Here is a 21,273-nt window from a genome sequence, read left to right on the forward strand (position 1 = left end):
ATTTCTACGCATGTTTATATGAAGTGGCAAAAAAAATTATCACTTGTATGCAGACATGGAGATGAGGTGGCTTCACCAAATCTCTTTAAACTCTTTTATTAATATATATATATATATATATATATATATATTTGCAACTTTCCGCCGTCTGATATGGATGACGGTCCGACCCAATCAGTTACGAACTCCCGTTTATCGCTCTCCCCAGGGCGCAGAGAACAACGAGCGTGACAACGGAAATGGCTATAGCGAGCTTCTTCACTGGATTCTCTGGTGGAGTAGCAGTGGGTATCACGGAGAAAACTCTGCCAGAGCATGAGGTGTAGTAGGAATTGGAGCAGAGCTCTCCAACTGGCGCAGAATTCTCCAGCCAATTAGGATTGGCACACCTCCAGCACCAGCTACAGGAGTGAGGAATGACAAGAAAAAGATAGAGAAGAGGGAGATGAAGACGACTCGAGCTCTCATGGCAGGTGGTCTCTCCCTCTGGTTTCTCGCATAAGACAGAAACTAGAGAGAGACCAGTAATTTTCTTCCCCGCCATGAGAGCTCGAGTCGTCTTTCTCTCTCTCTTCTCTATCTTTTTCTTGTCGCTCCTCACTCTCGTGCAGTTATAGTTCGAGGCAATCCCGTAATTTCTTTCTTATCTATTATCATCTTTTCAAACTCATTCGTAACATTCGAATAATTCTCAACACACTTATCGTGCGATACTTGTTTATTTTATAACAGTTAAATACTAAATCAAGTAACTACGTAATATTTATGATTTAATAGGTGGATATTCTAGTGAATCTATAACACATAAATCTTTACTCAAACAGATCAATGAATTAAAAATAGATCTTGTTCAATTTTGTTAAATTGTTTCCTCTTGTCATCTGCAAGAGTAATACCATTGAGAACCGCTTATTTTATTCGTTTTGAAAGGGCATGGAACTATTGTTAACAATAATTTAGACATTTGAAAGATTATGTGTCCATAAACAATTTCCAAACTAGAATTATTTACCTTCTACTATACGTTTACGAGCTTCACTCAGCGACTACGGGTATGATGATTTTCGAATAGCTCTAAATGTGTTGTCGATTGATTTGGTTTGTCCTAATATTAGTTAGAAGTTCTTCACCTTCTTTGACTATAGAAGAAAAGTTCGCTTAAGAGGACATAAAAACAAATGAAACACAAATTCACTGAACAAATACACATAATTAAACATATTGCCTAAAATATATACACACTCCATTTAGTCTGTATTATTAGCTATCCAACCTAGAGAATATTATCATATTCATATCAATATGCATGAGATAATATATTTGTTCTAATTAATATTAATATTGATGAACATGCTTGAGGAACATTGGATTAGTACGTACAAGGCGTGAATCCAACAAATATTACAAAATATGTATAGTAATAACCTGAACATCGATAACAGTATGAATTTGATAATTGAATTAAAATTCATTGTGAGATGAAATTTGCTTGAAAAAAAATTATTCCGTTTTCATCATTTACTAAAGATTTTAATATATATTTTTTAGTATTTTTTTATATAGATGGAATATAGTTGATCTTTTACCTTAATCAATTTTCTTTTAATTTGATATGCAAATATCACATAAATGAAAATTTGTTGAATATAATCTTGTCAATATTTTGGTCAAATGCACGTGTGACATACTCCGTTTTTTCTCATTTTAAATATGTCAAAATAAGATATAGCATTTCGTGTAATTCAATCAATTAGCTAGTCTCTATTTAGATGAAAGTTTGTTTTATATTTTCTATTTAAGTTGAACTTTATATAATAAAATGTATTCCCTTCATATGACCAAAATAAAGAAAAGTTGTGTTCTCTTTTCTCCCTATATAATGTTATAGAAATATTTTTCATTTATCTTTAGGTTCTATATTAAATCTAATGTTTATAAAGTTTTGGAAACGATTATAAAGATATATATAAGAAATTTCGAAACGATTTTTCAATTTGGTAATTGAATGAAAATTAAATGTGAAACGAAATTTCTAAGAAAATTAAAATATTATTTTGTTTTCATCATTTACAAAAGATTTTAAAATACTTTTTTAATAACTTTATCTATATTCTAGATAAAATATAACTAATCTTTTACTTTGATCAATTTTCTTTTTATTCAGTATGCAAGTATGATGAATCTCCTAAATATAATTAATACAATATTGTAAAACATCACAGTTTTTTTTTCTTCGGGGGAAAATCTATACTTTTGTCGTGTATGCTTTATTTTTAGTATATCGAGATATTTATATACCATCTGTTAAAAAATTGTGGTGTTTTTTTACCCAAAAAAAAATTGAGATGTTTTGATAGAATTTTTGTCTAATTTGGATCTTTGATTTTTTAATGGACTTTTTAGCCCATTGTTTGTCTTGGGCTTTATTTCGGCCCACTTAGAAGCATCTGCCCGGCTTTCTGTTTTGTTGGGCCGACTCGACTAGAATTCCTTGACTTGGTCAGCGAGACATGACTCGGGAAGCGTGGTGAACGTGCCATCTTACACAAGTATTATAATTCTGAATTTCTCATGGATTTAACGGCTTTTGTGAATAATATTTCATTAAAAGATAAACGATCATAAAAAAAAAATCAACCCAGCAAACCACATATGTAGGTTTGATCCGACCCTATCCATTGCATAAATTAAGATGTATAGTAAATATGGGTTTGCATTTAAATAAAAAAAAAAGAAATAATTTTATATAATAGAAATGTGCACTACAAAAAAAAATGGTCTAATCCGTTGGAAATTTGGTGTCCGTTGGATAACCGTTAGAATTTCCAACGGAATCTCAACGGATTTTTCCGTTGGAATTTTCCAACGGAATTTTCAACTGTGATCCGTTGGAAATTTTCAAAGTTAAAAATATATTCTCGATCCCGACCCTGATCCCGTCCCCGATCGCGACCCCGACTCCGATCCCGTAACTCTGAAATTTAATCTCCAAATTCACTTCCCAATAGGTCACCAATTTCACTACTCCACCTTAATCCTCCTTAACCCTAGAGTTTCAATTAACAATCATCTAACTGCTCCAAGTTAAGGTTCTGATATCATATAACATTAATATATATACATATATAAATATTTATGTATATAAATATTTATATGTATACATACACACATACATATATACATATATATATATATGAATATTTATACGTATATATGTATATATATTTATGTATATACATATTCGAATTCATATATATATATATATATATACATTATATTTTTATATATAAAAATATACACAAAATATAACTATATTTATACATATAGATGTATACGTATAAATATATAAAATACATGTATTTAATTATAAATAAATATATTTATATATATATATATTATATTTATATATAATATATATATATATACAAAAATATATGTATTAGTATATATATATATTTCAATTGATTTTTTCAACTAAAATCCAAAATTCCAACGATATCCGTTGAAATTCCGTTAATTTTTTTTTAAAAAAAAATTTTAAGTGATATCTGTTGGAATTCCGTTAGGATTTTAAAAGAAAATTCTAACTGAAATCCGTTGGAATTCCGTTAAAAATTTTCAACCGATTTTTTCAACCGAATTCTGTTGAAAATTTCCAACGGATATCCGTTGGAAATACCGTTGGAAATTTTTAACCCAATTTTTCAATTTTTCAACTGATATCCGTTGGAATTCCGTTAGAATTGTTTTAAGAAAAAATTCTAACAGAAATTCATTGGAATTCCGTTAAAAAATTTCAACCGATTTTTTCAACCGAAATTCGTTGAAAATTTCCAACGGATATTCGTTGGAAATGCCGTTGGAAATTTTTAACCCAATTTTTCAATTGAATACGTTGAAAATTCCGTTGAAAATTTTCAATAGGCATTTGTAATGGATATACGTTGGAAATTTCAACGGAATTTTAACGAAAATCGTCGTTAAAACGCAGTTGAAAATCCTTGGAAATGAATGATTTTTTTATCGATCTGTACAAATAAAACAGTACGAAAAGACTTATATGGGACATGTAGCGTGTGTATATATATATATATTTATGTATGAGAAAGATGTGATGAACGAAGGAGATGTCGGATTCGTTGACTTTTGTGTACCGAATGCGAATACTCCCAAATGGAATTTGGTCCGACCCCCGACTTCTCTTGCCTCCCTTTGTAACTCGTGAATGCGATTTGATTTTGATTTTGACCACTCTCCCGAATTCAATAACTCGGCCCACATTCATTTAATCGCCACTTTAACCATTAATTAACCTAAAAAAAAAGACCCACCTAATCTTTTTTAAGATTCGTTTGTTTGTTTGTTTGTTTGTTATAATCACCCATCGGTTCATGCGTTTGATCATTAATACCTTTTTGGTTTCGGGTTCATTGTTGTAAGATCAATACGATGGAACGCTAGACCGACACGTGTACACTAGTTTATGTTGTTATTTAATAAATATATGGATGGTTGGTTAGGGAAGTTTGATTTCACATGAAAGTCATATACTTTCATTTAAGAGAAGTACATATATATATATATATATATATATACGGTGGTTGCAACAAAACACGCATTATATCAAATCTTTGTAGTGACTCAGAGCACACGGGTTTTACAGCTTTACAGACATAACTAATACCGAATAAAACCATAATGACACAACCGTAATAAAGCCGCAAACTAAGAAAAAGTACGACGTGATCGAGACCGTTCAACACACGAGAGTAATTCAGATTTCAAAGCTATATATATATAGCTTCAGCTATAATAAAATGACATAATCATATAACTAATTATTACGTAATTAAAAGAGCAATTAATGAGCTAATTAATTATGACTCATCATGGCTTGTGGTTTTGGGTGTAGATATAATCGGTGTGAGCGACAAGGGTTCTTCGTATCAAGCATTCTTCTTCTCCAACTCCTTCGCAGCTCTCCTCGACCACCTTATATTCCCCTGCAGCCTACACGTGATTCAAATACACACGTGCGTGCATGAAATGCATTAGTAATATATATTCATTAATCTTGAGTGGTAATTGGAAAAAGTCAGTAATTTTCTTTGTAGAAAATCGATTGGTGGACCAGCGTTTTGGTACGATCACGTGGTGCGTTTGATAAAAACATATACAGTTATTGATATTAATGGACCGTACGAGTTAGACAATTTGGATTTGCATGCGTGTATATATAAGACTCTTATTTTGCACACTAACCTCGACGGGGGTTTCTCCGGCGGGAGCGGGCCGAGCGGCGTATGTTAGCGTCGAACACAAGAGGAGAGCCATTATGAAGAAGGTTGTGAACTTTGCCATCTCTTTGACTGATGAGACGAGAGTAATTTCTTCAACTCAGAGAGAGGGAGAGAGAGAGGGAGAGAGAGAGAGAGAGAGAGAGAGAGAGAGAGAGAGAGAGAGAGAGAGGGGATGAGATATGATGAAGAAGAGAGAAGAGGAGTTGTGAGCAATTTATACACAAGGGAGAGAGAAAGAAGCTGTAGATGGGAGTTTTCGGGAGAAATGTGAACCATAAAATATTTTCAGGTTACTATCGCGTCACATTATACATCATTAAGATTATTTAAAATAAATCAATTCAATGATATCGCGTCGTGGAAACATTAATTTCCCATGCATTAATTCAAGCAATACACGATGGTGTTTAAATATTCATCGAGGTGTTCGTAATAAGCATTGTATTGTAAAAATGATGTAGATTATATCCGACATCGAGTACTTTCTTAAAATTTGCCAAAAACAAAGACCATGGAAGAAAAACATTATATATATATATATATATAGCTTTATCAAGCATTTTTTTAGCATATATTAAATTACGTACAAAATATATACGCCAAATAATTGCCTAAGAAATATCTACTGGTGGAACGTATAGTTTATATCAATAATTTTATTCAGATAAATCGTTATAAATCTCTGTCAATGATATATATATATACACGTTGGGGGAAGCCCCCAGCCTGTTGGTTGAGAGCTCATGAGTTCAATCCTCCGGCTGGTTTACCTGTTTCACGTGGTTTGCAGGCTATTGCGTGAGACCGGTGGGCTTACTCCGCACCTGAAAGGTCGTGGTGGTTCCCTCCATTATAAAATCTCTCTGTGTAGTGTACATACACTAAAAAAAACTTTTTTTTATTTCACGTTGGGGGAAGCCCCCAGCCTGTTGGTTGAGAGCTCATGAGTTCAATCCTCCGGCTGGTTTACCTGTTTCACGTGGTTTGCAGGCTATTGCGTGAGACCGGTGGGCTTACTCCGCACCTGAAAGGTCGTGGTGGTTCCCTCCATTATAAAATCTCTCTGTGTAGTGTACATACACTAAAAAAAACTTTTTTTTATTTTCAAGTATTGCTTGTGGGATAAAAAGTTTGATACTATATGAAATCTCTATGTACATACACTAAATTTTTTTTTTTCCAAGCATTGCTTGTGGTATAAAAGTTGTATACTTTATGAAAATCTCTATGTGAATACACTAAAATTTTTTTCAAAATTGATTTTTCTTTGTTTTTAATTGGTTTTATTTATTTTTAATGTGAAAATGCAGTGGTGGAGATGCTAGAGAACATTTATATATATATATATATTGGTTTCGGGTGCAATATTTGCATGCTGTTTATAGATTAAAATTGTTTGATGGAAGCAATGTACGACATTTATGAATCGCTTAATGGAGCCAAACACACACACACACACACATAAGTTTGATTTTGTTTATTAATGTTTCCACCAAAGGTTGAAGAAAGTTGGTGAACACATGAATTTATGGTAATTTAGTATAAAATCGTATAATTAATTAAAATACCGCAATGTATATATTATACAATGAATACAGACGCATGATAGAATATGCGAATTATGGTAAAAAAAAAAATGAAAGTCTATATATATATATATATATATACACACACTCTTTACAAACTTGGAATAATTAAATCTGTTCACACAAACGCATGTTCGGATTCACACGCCGGCACGCTCCCCACATTTTTTTTTTGAAATGTCAATCTATTTACTCAAAAAATTTGTTATATATCGGTCGTAAAAAGAAAAGTAATTCGTACTTCCATAAGTGCTTTAACAAAAGAGATTTAGTAATCTTTCTAAATTGTCAAGGTGGCCTTCTTAGATAACATTCTTAGATAAAACCAAACTTGGAGGAGGTGGTTTTTCGACCCGGGCGGTCAAGTCTGTGCTTGAGCTGATCGACCAGCAATTGACGAGAGCTCGTAAGTGCTGATTATACCGATTTTTTCCTTGGCCGGTGGCTTCGATCCAACCCGGATTAAGTGTAGATGGAGCCGTGGTTCTGTCCCTAACCTGTTTGCGAAAAAAGGTCGGAGCGATCTGTCGGGGAATATATATGGTTTCCTTGCTGTTTAATGAGAACGTTGGTTATACATTTCAAATAAAATATATAAACATGTAAGTAAACATCTTATAGCCGAAAGTTGATTCTCAGAGGATTCTTTGGCTCAAATTCCTATAAATGTTATTTTATTTTAAACTCGAAAAGAAAGCCAAACATTCTTCGGTTAATCATCAAATTTTGACTGTTTTTTTTTTTGGAATGAAGACTAAATTGTTGCATAAAAGTAGTGTTAGATAATTATATTCATTTGTAATATCATAATAAATCCCCATTTCGGAATGTTATAGTTCGGATTATACGTTATTATGTTTTTGTAAGATCGTTAAAAATTTAAGATTCTTTTCTCCTTCGTGATGGACAACTATGTGTAATATTGCAATAATTGTTTTTTAAATTACACTATATATAATATATTAATATATGGACGTGAAATTAACCATTTTAATTTTATTTGAATTATGTGATTGTTTTTTTGAAAGGAAAAAAAATCATACTTTGATTGTACTTGGTTTTAAAAAATAAAAATAAAACAAGCACAATGTGAACGCATTGGTCAATAATTACGCAATGGAAGAAAAGGAAGATTTTCTCACGTCAAGCTGAATCTTAAATGCAGAATTGTTTGTCCCCAAGAAAAAGCTCGAAACCACGATTCCCAAATCGGCAATGATGAGATGTTAAAAGATAACGACGGTCCAAAAACAAAATAAAATAAAAAGTATGGTTATATTGCATTTCGAAGCCATTCATTAGTCTCATCTGCAACATCCGTATACGTAATGCTTACAGCTGCATGATGACAACGTATGAAATTAATATATATATTTTTTTGTTAAGACAAATCGTTTAAATTTTGGAACTTGGTTAATTTAATGTTATATTTGCTAATTTTTTTTCAAATGCAGATTGAAAAAAGTACGTGGTTTTACGTACATATAATTGCCTGCATGCCGAATTCTATTTGTGAACTCGATGTTAAAACTTGTGAACTCGCATCGTGACAGAGATTCGTCTTAGCCAATGGACCGAAGTTTTAAAACTATAGCTGCTATTATATACCATATTGATATTGTAATACGATAAAATTATTAATTTAGCAGCATATTTGCGTTGATTACAATTGATAGTAAATAAATGGCGTTATTTACACGTCTAATTTTAGAAAACTCCTTCAGGAAATTAGTGTTTTATATTGTTGTCTTCAAAGGTTTTCTAATATTTTCCATGTTTGGCATGCCTATAATTTGGTCCGATTAAAATATAAATTCGGCTTTTTATTCAAGAATACTAACAGGTTTTAATGGGCTTTAAGGCCCATCACCAATGAAAAAGGCTTAATAAGCCCATATTTTCATCAATGGGCCATCGTAGTGTAAGTCCGTATTCCAAGTGAAACTACTTTATATATATATTTTGTTTTTGGTAAAAGAAACAATCTTTTTTCTTTTTTTTTTTTAAGAAAGAACACAGAAATGACTTAATCACGTCACCTCGACGTTTTCTCCTTCTGTCTCGAGACTTGACTAAGTTAACATGATGTAATGTAACGTAATTGTAAGGTTCGGAGAAGCAAAACGGCACCGTTTAAGCCTGAGCTAAAACCCTAACGATCTTTGTTTTTGGTAAAAGAAACAATCTTTTTTCTTTTTTTTTTTTAAGAAAGAACACAGAAATGACTTAATCACGTCACCTCGACGTTTTCTCCTTCTGTCTCGAGACTTGACTAAGTTAACATGATGTAATGTAACGTAATTGTAAGGTTCGGAGAAGCAAAACGGCACCGTTTAAGCCTGAGCTAAAACCCTAACGATCAAGCCTGCACCTTGAGATTCTTGAAAAATCCAGAAGAACAACCTTCGTCATTCTTCTTCTTCAATCGACGCAGAGTGCCCGAACGACGCCGTTTAGGTGATTTCAAGATGCTCAGATCACTGTCTCTCGCGCGGAACCGTGTCGGCTTCATCACCAATTCCACAAACCCGATCACCCAATTACCAAAATGGTCTTCTCCTTCTTCTTCTTCTTCTTCGCCATTTTCGTCTTCCAAGTCCCATTCTAAGGGGAACGATGAAGAAGGCGCACGAAGCGACGCCGTTTCGTTGTTCAACAGAGACCCAACGAGCCCGCCTAGGCTCTTCCTTGTCCAGCCTCGTCTGGTTCCACCTAATTTCCTGCAGGCAAAGCTGAACGAAGCACTTTGCCTCGCGAATTCTCTTGAAGAACAGCGAGATGGGTACTTCGACTCTGATTTCTTCGACAAGGAATTGCCTCCTCATGCTCTTGTCCAAAACCCAGCTCTTAAATCGTCTAAACCCCGCGCAGGTTCGTTGGACAATTCCTGGCATTTTCGATTTCTTCCAAGAATTCTAGTGGGAAGTTGGTGGGCTTAGATAGATGGTCGGACACTGATGGTTAATGGTTTTAATGGTTAGATACGTACTTCGGTCCTGGGACAGTAGAGAACATCAAATGCCATCTAAATGCAGCCGACTCAGAGGCAAGAGACTCGCTTAAGTTATTGTGCAATGTCTCAAAGCATTAACCAATCTCTTCTTTTGTTGTTTGGAAGAGTTGATTCCGCTGTTAAAAATCTTTGCTTTCCTGCGACCAGGAAGAAGTTGATGCTGTTTTCGTTAACGCCATTTTGACCGGAATTCAGCAGAGGAATTTGGAGGTGGCGCCATTAGGCCAAAGCTTCTTCATTTTACGATTGCCCTTTCTCTAGTAGATTTGACTTCATGTTTCTGAGTTAATTTACTGTGGTTGTCTTGTTTTCTCTGATCGACAGCGAGCATGGGGAAGACCTGTATTAGACCGTGTCGGTCTTATTATCGAAATATTTAATGCTCATGCACATACAAAAGAAGCTAAGCTCCAGGTAATATGGCTGATTGTACGGTAAAGATTGATTTGGGTAACTTCTTGAATGCCTTTGATGTAATGTTTTTGGTTTATCATGGAACCCTTTTACAGGCAGAGTTAGCCGCTCTGATGTACAAAAGCAGCAGACTGGTTCGAGTTCGTGGTCCCGATGGACGGCAGACTTTTGGACAATTTGGTGAAGCTGAAGTTGTCAGTGCCAGAGGGTGAGTTTTTCATCTTACATTTGTCTTTATACAATGGACCAGTTTCTTAATCATTGATAAAGTTCTTCATGGCCATGGATGATAATTGTGCAGGAGAGGATCTGGGGGACGTGGTTTCATTAGTGGTGCTGGAGAAACCGAGCTTCAACTTCAAAGGAGAAGGTATGAACCATTATGTCTATGTCTTAGGAGTTTGGACCATTCTTCTTAGCATCTCACACTATGAGGCTGGTTGATATCAGAATAATGGAACGGAGGAAGAATTTGCTGTCCCAAATTGAAGAGGTCAGACGTACACGAGCATTGCAGCGTGCTGCTCGTAAGAGACGAGGCAGAATAGAGGGTCAAGATTTAGCTACTGTTGCGGTTGTCGGTTACACAAATGCTGTAAGTTCTTGGATTCTGCTGATGAGACCCTTTATTGTTTTCACCAGAAAAAATGGTTCCTTTTTTGTATTTGCTCTTTATGGCTTCTCCCTATGTTTCATCTGGCAGGGAAAATCGACTTTGATAAGCTCATTAACAGACACTGCTCTCTACTGCAATGAACGGTAATACCCGCTTCAGAACATTCGTTGCTGTGAAATTTTATCCGGGAAGTTTAAGCTTTGAATGTTTTGGTTTGGCCTGCAGATTGTTTGCCACATTAGATCCTAGACTAAAGAGTGTTGCTCTTCCTTCCGGGTAAGCTGGTTGGTCCACCAGGGAAAACGTTTATGCCTGCTTTTGGATGGAAATGGGAAACTCTAATTCTTGATTGAACTGCACCGGTTGGTTTTTCAGAAGGAAAGTGCTTCTTAGTGACACCGTGGGATTCATATCAGATCTACCTGTGCAGGTAAAAGGATAGTATGGATTGAATCTTGTTTTTCCATCTATTGTGTTTTCTGTCCCTTTAATTGGGTCTAGCCATGCTTCCTTTTTCATGTCTTTTGCAGCTGGTGAAAGCATTTCAATCTACCCTGGAGGAAGTTGTAGAAGCTGATCTCCTTCTGGTATGAGCTCAATTGAAGATCTTATCTTGGGTTATACACAGACAGAGGTGAAATATTTGAAATGAACAACTTTGTTCTATGTACTTCATATGTTCTTTGTCACATACGCCTTGTAGCATGTAGTTGATTCCACGGCCCCAAATCTCGAGGAGCATCGTTCAACGGTATTTCAAGTCCTTCATCAGATTGGAGTACCTGAAGATAAGCTTCAAGATATGATAGAAGTCTGGAACAAGGTATGGAAATTCCCTCCTTCCCTCCCTCTTCACTCTCTCTTCAAGTAGGAGGAGGGAAAACGGTGAATATAAGCAAAAATTGGACAAAAGCTCGGACCTTTTTGCCCGATTCTATCACGACGAATCTTTCTTGAACTTGATTTCGCCTCCCTTTTTCGTTTTTTCTCTTTGGAAAATGTTTAGATTGACTATGAAGAAGAGGAAATGGACAGCAATGTGTACCTAGAAGAGGGTGAAGGTGAAGAAGCAGAGACAATCAGTGTATCAGAAGGTGAAGATAAGGTAGAGGTATCGGCCCAGAACACGAACCAGGATGATGATTGCTCTCCTTCTTCTTCTTCTTCTTCGCCATTTTCGTCTTCCAAGTCCCATTCTAAGGGGAACGATGAAGAAGGCGCACGAAGCGACGCCGTTTCGTTGTTCAACAGAGACCCAACGAGCCCGCCTAGGCTCTTCCTTGTCCAGCCTCGTCTGGTTCCACCTAATTTCCTGCAGGCAAAGCTGAACGAAGCACTTTGCCTCGCGAATTCTCTTGAAGAACAGCGAGATGGGTACTTCGACTCTGATTTCTTCGACAAGGAATTGCCTCCTCATGCTCTTGTCCAAAACCCAGCTCTTAAATCGTCTAAACCCCGCGCAGGTTCGTTGGACAATTCCTGGCATTTTCGATTTCTTCCAAGAATTCTAGTGGGAAGTTGGTGGGCTTAGATAGATGGTCGGACACTGATGGTTAATGGTTTTAATGGTTAGATACGTACTTCGGTCCTGGGACAGTAGAGAACATCAAATGCCATCTAAATGCAGCCGACTCAGAGGCAAGAGACTCGCTTAAGTTATTGTGCAATGTCTCAAAGCATTAACCAATCTCTTCTTTTGTTGTTTGGAAGAGTTGATTCCGCTGTTAAAAATCTTTGCGTGTGTATGTACTATGTACAACGAGTTCCTCGAAACTGTTGGTGAATAAGGGCTCGTACATTGCATGTCGTTTGAAACTTCCACGTGCCGCTTGTAATCTGTTTATCCGGTGAGGAAACGGCACGAAATTTGCCATTGCATGTCCGGGTTTGAAACGATGCCGTTTTGGAGAAGCGGGTCATATCCAGTTATCCATACGCGCTTTAAGAACAAGGTTTATATCTACGGTACGATGCGCGACAATTACACTACGGAGCACTTCTCTACTAAATTCAACTGAGTCGCAGGAGTTGTTCGTAGGATCTCGGATCTGAGATCCAATAATCTGATTGCGTAAACCTCATCTACTCATTAGTCTCGATCCAAGGTAGATTGGTTTTCATATTCTTCGTCTTCGATTTCTCCATGATTTCATCCTTCTCGCTGATCCGATGATTTCGTCTTCGCGTAAATAACATTTCTGCGGAATTCTTTCGTGGATCCGTTGGCAATCTGGTTCGCTTTCTGTGAAAAGTGCTGCTAGCTTTGTGTTTTGAGCTATTATTTTGCTGAAATGAAAGAATGAGCTAGCGTGAAAGTATGTTCTCTCGTTTTCTGTCCTTTCTTTGTTTTCAAATCTGCTTTTGGTTTTGCTAATTTGAGCTAGAATCCAATATATTTCAGTCTCCGTATTGCTAATTTCTCGGATCTGATTGCAAACGATTCCTGTGTCGGAAAAATCTTTTGGCATTGACGATTGTTGAATCGCTGAGTAAGAGAACTAGCTAGAGCGAAATCTGTTGCTCGTTTATGCTGTTTCATTTTGGAATCTTGTAGATTAAGCATTTTGTGAATGTCAATTTATCCTGGTGTAATCTGTTTATCGTGAAGAAGCGAGAGCCGCATTCTCAGTGGTTTATGGGTGTTAGGTTAAACGCAGAGATAAAACCTATACTGATATATTTTTGCTTTGAAGGTTTTTGTAGCTTGTAATTTTCCGGATCTCAGTCATGTCGAGACGACCAGTAAGTTTGACAAGACGTCTAGGTGATAGTGCAAGCTTTCCATTTGCAGGAGCATTGCACTCGAAGTCGCGGTCATCTCCAGTATTATCTGTTTGCCTTGTTCTTGTGGTACAATATTTGCTGCATTTTGTTCTTTTTGTTGATTCGTTTCCAAGGGCAGATTATTTCTGGACCTGAAAATCTTTTGTCTTAATGCTATGTAATATCATTTTCAGGGGGCATGCCTTCTCATTGGTTATGCCTACAGTGGTCCAGGTGTGTATATGCTCAACTGAGTGTATTAGATGTCTTCCTGCAGCATGTGTATGGTTTGTGATTCTGACTTGATGGCTTTGTTGCTCAACTGAGTTCCCTTCACTTTTCTGCAATATAGGTATCTTCAAAAGTGTCAAAGACATCAGCAAGGTCACAGGTATGCTCCCTTTCTCATATTCACATTTGCGCTTAAGACAATGTTGGGCCAATGCCTTGACGCAAATTGAGCTACTTCACTACTGTTTTGGATGTTTCTGCTTCCATTTTCTGTTTATGTTCTCGTTCCCCTCTGGAGTCTTTGTACTTTTGGCAAATCTGGTGTGGGAGACATACTGGGAGAGTTTTTGTGTCATAGAACTTGAATTGAAAACTTTTCATCAAATGGTTTCTCTTATTGGCTGTTTAACCAACACAGTTGCTTGATATAAGTGTGGGGAAAACAGTGAGAAAGGGTAAATCTCTCAGGTTGAATATCCTTAAAATTTACTTCAATTTTCAGGTGACTATTCTTGCACGACAGAGGTCCAAAGGGCGATTCCTGTTCTTAAAAAGGCTTATGGAGACAGCATGCGCAAAGTTCTGCACGTAGGCCCCGATACATGCTCGGTGGTCTCCAGTCTGTTGAAGGAAGAAGATACAGAAGCGTGGGGTGTGGAACCATATGACATAGAGGATGCTGATTCTCACTGCAAAAGTCTTGTGCGCAGAGGCTCTGTACGTGTCGCGGACATCAAGTTCCCTCTGCCCTACCGATCAAAGTCCTTCTCTCTTGTGATTGTTTCAGATGCTGTGGATTATCTCTCACCCAAATACCTGAATAAGACTGTCCCCGAATTGGCGAGGGTGGCTTCTGATGGCCTCGTTCTTTTTGCAGGTAACTAACCCAGAATTTCAGACGAAAGATCTGAAATAAAGCATTTAAAAGACATCTAATCTTTCACAAGTTTGAAACTTCATGTCTCCTTGCCATGCGTTCTAGGGTACCCTGGTCAACAGAGAGCTAAGGTGGCGGAATTGTCGAAATTTGGACGACCAGTAAGTTCTATATAAACTATTCTTCTTATGGTTATATGTGAAATCCTCTACTAGATTCAGTGGTTTTTAATGTCTGGAATTAGTCATTGGCGTATCTCTTCCATGATTTTAAGTATGCTCACTTGATTACATGAAATGGACGTTCTGGGTTCTTAGATGTATAGTTAGTCGTCATGTATCTGTCACAAAGTCCTCAAAACATATAATTTCCGGATATTTCAAAGATGCCTCTTCTACATAAGAGCGGCATCTTTCTTGTGTTCAACGGCTAAAACGCGAGGGTGGTGAAATCGCAGGCTAAAAAGCGAAGCTCCTCGTGGTGGATACGGTTTTTCTTCCAGACCAGCTTAGAAGAGAACGAAGCAGCGACCAAGAAGTTCGACCAGGCTGCTTCAAAGAGAGCGTACAAGCCGAACTGCCAAGTCTTCCACCTCAAACCATTGCACTAAATAGGAACGTACGTGTGTAAAAGGCTGCAGCACCCTATCAAACGATGTGTTTTGTTCCCCTCTTCTCCCTCGTCTTACGTGCTTTTACAATCCAAAGGCATACACATCATACCCTTCACATGACCAAAAAAAAATAAAAAAAAAATAGTGGATCCTTCTCATGATGGTAGCTGGTTGTATTCGTGTGGCTGATATTTTCCGACATTTTTAATTTTGTAACTGTCAACTATTTATTTTTCCCAACAATATCAATCGTAGTTCAATTGTTATAGTTATAACTGAATAAGTTCATAGTTAAACAAGTAACAGATATGACCGGCCGGTGTGTATATAAAAAGTTCCCATTTGCTGATAATGAAATCGTTTTAGGATCGTCGTCGTTACGAATAGTATTAGCCTAATCGTTTTAGGATCGTATTTTTCTTAATTTGTGTGTAGAATCCTTAAACGTCATGTAAAATGAAACGGATGGAACGGATGGAGTATTTTTTAAAAATTTGTCGGGATGGTTTAGATTAGGGTATCCAAAAAAGGTGGAATAATTGATAAACAATCAAAAGGTAAAGATTATTTAATTAAAAGCATATGAATTAATTCGGGTATCCATCCTTTCCTCCATAAGCAGATAACAAGAAATCGACGAATCTCTTCTTCGTGGATAAAATAAAATAGAAAACACAAAACATAGTGATCAGACGCGACATTAATTCCATTCCCACAAGAAAATATTACATTATTTTATGTAATAAAAACAAATTTCCCAACTTTTTTAAGGCAAATCCAGAAGAAAAAATCACGGAAAAAATATAATAAAAAATGAAGAAAAGAATTAGCAAAGTGTTTGTGAGTGTCGGCATCAGTTGGATTTAAAAAATAAATAAATGCGTTGGCTACTTTTGACAATGGTCCTAATTAATTGTAATTTAAATAAAGCAAATTGAAATTTAACAAATTGATAATAAAATCATTTCGTCGGGAGGCGATTTGTCGGGGCGTGAGTGGTAGCGAGGCTTCAATCAAGGTTGTATATGGTGTTTTATGATTTATCGTCAATGGGTTTGGCAGAATGTGGCACTCATTTGTATATAATTAACTTTGCTTATTTATTTAATATAATCCGTTCGTATACTGTTGATTTTAGCTCCTTGATTTCTTCCCTTCCATTATTATTCTCTCTTCCTTCTTCTTACTTTGACGATCCGAGAAGTACGCATGCTTTTATATATATATATATATTTTATAATTAGGAGACTCACCGGTACTTCGTCTCACTTAATCTACTGAATATGAAATCAACCTTTAATCACACAATTAATTACACTTTCTTCTCTCCATCAATGAAATCGAATCTAAGACTTCGAAATGATTTTATCTTCTCAACCATTGAACCGCTAACTAGTTGATTGCATATATGTATGTTTGTGTTTACATACATAATTTTATTTTATTTTTGTTAAATGCATCATTTTCATTACGAGTTATCATGTGCTGTATTCATATTTACAAGAATAGCATAATCGTATAATAATCCGGTCATTAGTGGAAGTGCATGTTTTGGGAACTTGTGATGAGATCTTGTACTTGGACACTTTGCTTTCAACTTCAATTTTTTTTTTGGGAGATACATACATAGCTACACAGGTGTACGTGCATATACGTACATGTATACATACACCCCACACGACATTAAGTAATTTTGTATGTATACAAATAATCGAGTTTTTAAAAATAATGCTAAATTAAAGGTGGATAATTCCATGAGGTTATTATAATTTGTCATTTTGCTGTTAGTAGAGAATGTTTGGAACATTCACATGACTTGTTTTCAGAGACTACTTTTGTCATATTCTTGGAAACGTCGTTTTATTATCTATTGGCTATATAGCGTATGTACGAAAACGAGATTAGAATCATTCCTTATTCTTATTATTTTCTACGTACACATATTATTATTATTATTATTATTATTATTATTATATATATACAACAAGACCGTATTTGCATCACTGCCTTTTCAAATCAACTGAGGGTTTCAACTTCTGAAAAAACAATATATATCTAACACTTTTGAAAAACGCCAATGATTTAAAATAGTGAAATACATATTATAAATGGACCGGTTGATGAAAAGTCAAATTGTGAACAGACGATCCGAAACTGAAAGTAAGTTTTTTTTTTTTTTTTTTGGCAAGGAAAGTACATTTTCTTGTAATGTCGACTAATTAAGTATATTGTTGAATAATAGACGTTGGCTTCTAACTCTTTGGCCTCAAAGTATAACTCATTCGATTTAAAACTTCCATCATATTTATCTTTTTTTTGTAAGGTTACTTACTTTCACACATTAATAAAAAGGCTCCTATATATATATATGTGGGTGTGTGTGTGTATATATATATAATCACTCATGTCAATGTGCTACTTTCTCATGCACCAAAAAAGTCAATACCTTGAATTGAAATAGATGGATAGGGGCAAGTTGTTGGTTCCATGGTAGGATTGTTAGAAATGACTATAAGTATTTGATTTTGAGGGTTGATCGGGCAAAATCTTTGTGCCAAACTCGGAAGAGAATATATATATATATATATATATATATATAATGATATCATTAGAGTTAGAGTATACGCAATTTGATTCTGTGATGAAATGAAACCCAAACGGACTAATGAAAATGTCATGTCCTTTTTTGAGCATATGGAATAAATTGGTAAGAAAATGATCTTCTTCAAAAAAAAAATAAAATGTTAGGTATTATCCGCAAAATCGGAGATTTTTTTTTTGGGGTCGAAGGCAATAGCTTTGAGAGGGATACCAACGTCAATACCATGCAAAAATCGGAGATCCAACCTAAAAGTTATTTTCGCATCTTTATGATTATATAGATATATAAATGTATATATTGCATTAAATTAGTTGGATCGTATCCGGATATCAACGTCCATTAAAAAAATCTAAACATAAACTTATAAACCATAAAATATAGTAAAAGTTGACAAATTATTTTCGCAGATATGAAAATTGTAATTTGTAACCATACAACATAACATCGATTTGTTTGGAGGACTGTGCACTCAAATATTCTATTTCTACGTAGTCGTCGAAATAATTTTTTTTTTAATAAGCCGAAAGTTCAGTGGACCTTTGGCCCGACTACATCTCGATCGGAGAAACTCAGGTGAATGCATCTCCCCACGCTTGGATTTAAACCCAAGATGAAAGCATGCTTTGTATGTTCTCTCACCACTAGACCACCCAAATTTGGGTGTCGTCGAAATAATTAATAATTACATCGCATATATATGGGTTATTTGGCAAAATTAATTAGATTTTTAAATCACAAGATATTCACTATGACAGATCCTAGTGCTGCTACAATACAAACACATATGCATGTCTATATATATATATATACGGGCAAGTTGAATAAGAATAGTACATAAAATCCTCCTAGGATTCTTCATTGATATAGGCACCCAACATATACTGTTCAACAAAACCCAGAAAATTCGCTTTCATTGTTATGCATATTATTAAATATTTACACACAAATATGTACACGTACCTAATTAATTAGGGATATATTATTATAGAGCCTAAGGGGTGATGTTGGTGCGATTAATATACATTTTCAAATTTATATTCATATATATCTCGTTAATTTCTTTTATGAAATTTAAGTTGAGAAATCGCACATCTTAAGGTTTAAAGAGCTAGAAAAAGCTAAAAGGAGAGAATCTTTTCATGTAGCATGCATGAAGCAAAATCTCTGCATGAATATTCAATCAATATACTCGACCAAACCTCCTAGAGATACACACAACTTTATACAAAATATGAAAATAAACCGTCCTCGAATAATGTAGAACCAAAATATACGAAACAAATATATACTCTACCTCTGTATTATCCCATTGATGCTGAAGTAGCTTGCATATTTGCTTTGATCGTTCTGATGATGACAAAGGAGAGAAGTTATACCTTCCCAGCTGATCGTACTTTGATCAGCCGAATTACTTGCTGTTCCCACGGCTGAGGAGCTCCCGTAGAATGTGTTACTGTCGAGCCCTTCAAGATTCTGAACGTTGCTCGAGAACAAGCCGTCATTCATCATCTCTTGATCGGCCTGGAAATTCCCAAACCACTGAAAGAATTCCTGATGATCGCCATTGTTTCTCGTCAACGGCGAGCTCGTGCTGCTGCTCATCATCGAGAAACTCCCTCCATAGTAGTTGCTGTAATAATCCTGGTTGAAGGAGAAACCATTAGGGTTTTCTTGAGGGTTGGTTTCTACTGTCTCTTCGATCTTAATCATGCTATCGAGGATCTGCTTTTGTTCTTGATCGGACGATGACGACGGTGTTTGGTCGTAGTAGCTGCTGCTGTAAGCCGTTGGTAATTCCACGGCAGGCACTTGATGAGGAAGCTGTGGCCAATATAGGGTTTGTTCTTGTTTCGTCAAGGTTTGTCCGAACATGCTGAGATTCTTCTGGTCGGTTTGGTTCTGTCTCTTCATCATCATCATCATCGGGGATTCTTGCAATTCTTTGCGCTGTTTGTTGAGAAGCTTCTTCTTCAGCCTCGTGTTCCAGTAGTTCTTGATATCGTTGTCCGTTCTTCCCGGCAACTGAGCCGCAATTATAGACCACCTAAGCCACATATATAGACACCGAGAACAAGCGATTAACCGAAATTCATTCGAAATGGTAACAAACTTTAGGTAAAAAAAAAAAAAAATCTTGACGAAATTAACCGTAGTTTTCCTCTATATACGTATGGATCTAATTGTTGGCAATTCAAATGGAAGGAACTCAGAGATATTCCACAACTATGTGTGTGTGTGTGTGTATAGAAGGATGAATATAAATACCGGCTGCCAATAGTGACATAGAGGTTACAAATGATGTTATCTTCTTCCTCAGAGAAGCCTCCATGTTTGATATTTGGTCTCAGATAATTGAGCCATCTGAGCCTGCAGCTCTTCCCGCATCTCTTTAACCCTAAACCGACAGGAGATTGAACAAACAGAACCCGTCAAACAAGTAATCCTTAAAAAGAATTCCATATATATAGAGAGAAGATTGAAGATATATAAATATAAATATATTAACCAATCTTTTGGGGCAAAGCAATCCAATTGCCACCGGTGCCGTGCTTCTCGATATAGGCCTTGAGCTTTGAGTCTTCCTCTGGAGACCATGGCCCTTTCTTCACGTTCGCCTTGTCACAACATGGCGCTCTTCCCATTCTCTCTAATCTCTCTCTCTCTCTCTCTCTCTCTCTCTCAATTATGGCCTTGATGGTGTGGAGTCATGTGGGCTTATATATATACATACATACATACATGGATTGGATGTGTGTGTGTGAAGGGAGAAAAAGGAGGGGAGAGAGTATATAATAGCTGGAGGAGAAAGGTCTCATGTGAAGATGTCAAAAAGTCGGGAAATTTAAAAAAAGGAACGCCAAAGTAACTTTAAGGATTTGATTAATAATAATTAATCTATATATATAATGACAATAGTGATAATGAAATAGCATTAATTGAGGTAATGCCAGGGAAGGGGAGACTCATGTTTTCTCATTTGTCCTCCTCCTGAAGTCCAGATTCTATTGTTATTATTGTTATTGTTATTATTATTATTATTGTTGCTATTATTATTATTATTATTATTAGGGAAAAAACCCTAAAAATTCCTGAACTTGTATTTTGGAGTAATATTAATTCCTAAACTTGTAGAGGTGCCTATTAATTCCCAAACTTGCAAAATTGAACACGTTAAATCCTGAACTTGTTAAACGGTTCCATATTCGTCCATAGCGTTATTTGGTCAAAAAAACGAGTTGACCGATCCGACGTGGCGCG

The 21,273-nt window shown here is 35.8% G+C and overlaps 3 protein-coding genes and 1 long non-coding RNA gene across 4 annotated transcripts; 2 read left to right on the plus strand and 2 right to left on the minus strand.

Moving 5' to 3' along the window:
• Window positions 1-4,601: 4,601 nt before the first annotated feature.
• Window positions 4,602-5,444, minus strand: LOC104821212. The gene is made up of 2 exons (XR_773050.1): window positions 5,263-5,444; window positions 4,602-5,010 (listed from the first exon to the last, which is right to left on the minus strand). It is a non-coding gene; the product is annotated as an uncharacterized LOC104821212 (long non-coding RNA).
• A 3,775-nt stretch (window positions 5,445-9,219) lies between these two features.
• LOC104821215 (GTP-binding protein At3g49725, chloroplastic) lies at window positions 9,220-12,073 on the plus strand (the record flags this gene model as incomplete). Its single annotated transcript, XM_010552020.1, has 13 exons — window positions 9,220-9,757; window positions 9,868-9,932; window positions 10,047-10,109; window positions 10,224-10,313; window positions 10,409-10,521; window positions 10,615-10,683; window positions 10,764-10,908; window positions 11,017-11,072; window positions 11,155-11,205; window positions 11,305-11,359; window positions 11,460-11,516; window positions 11,633-11,752; window positions 11,936-12,073. Coding segments are annotated over exons 1-13 (1,425 nt in total), but the record flags the coding sequence as incomplete, so codon positions are not given.
• An 817-nt stretch (window positions 12,074-12,890) lies between these two features.
• Window positions 12,891-15,685, plus strand: LOC104821216 (uncharacterized protein At3g49720). The gene is made up of 7 exons (XM_010552021.1): window positions 12,891-13,034; window positions 13,623-13,779; window positions 13,887-13,926; window positions 14,045-14,083; window positions 14,426-14,800; window positions 14,906-14,961; window positions 15,258-15,685. The coding sequence occupies exons 2-7, from the start codon at window positions 13,657-13,659 to the stop codon at window positions 15,408-15,410; spliced, it is 786 nt and encodes a 261-aa protein (XP_010550323.1). The 5' UTR covers window positions 12,891-13,034; window positions 13,623-13,656; the 3' UTR covers window positions 15,411-15,685.
• A 3,455-nt stretch (window positions 15,686-19,140) lies between these two features.
• LOC104821217 (transcription factor RAX3-like) lies at window positions 19,141-20,762 on the minus strand. Its single transcript, XM_010552022.1, has 3 exons — window positions 20,522-20,762; window positions 20,281-20,410; window positions 19,141-20,059 (listed from the first exon to the last, which is right to left on the minus strand). The coding sequence occupies exons 1-3, from the start codon at window positions 20,655-20,657 to the stop codon at window positions 19,306-19,308; spliced, it is 1,020 nt and encodes a 339-aa protein (XP_010550324.1). The 5' UTR covers window positions 20,658-20,762; the 3' UTR covers window positions 19,141-19,305.
• Between the last annotated feature and the right edge of the window lie 511 nt (window positions 20,763-21,273).

The sequence above is a fragment of the Tarenaya hassleriana genome, unplaced genomic scaffold, assembly GCF_000463585.1.
Source record: "Tarenaya hassleriana unplaced genomic scaffold, ASM46358v1 Cleome33, whole genome shotgun sequence".
NCBI classification, from domain to species: domain Eukaryota; kingdom Viridiplantae; phylum Streptophyta; class Magnoliopsida; order Brassicales; family Cleomaceae; genus Tarenaya; species Tarenaya hassleriana.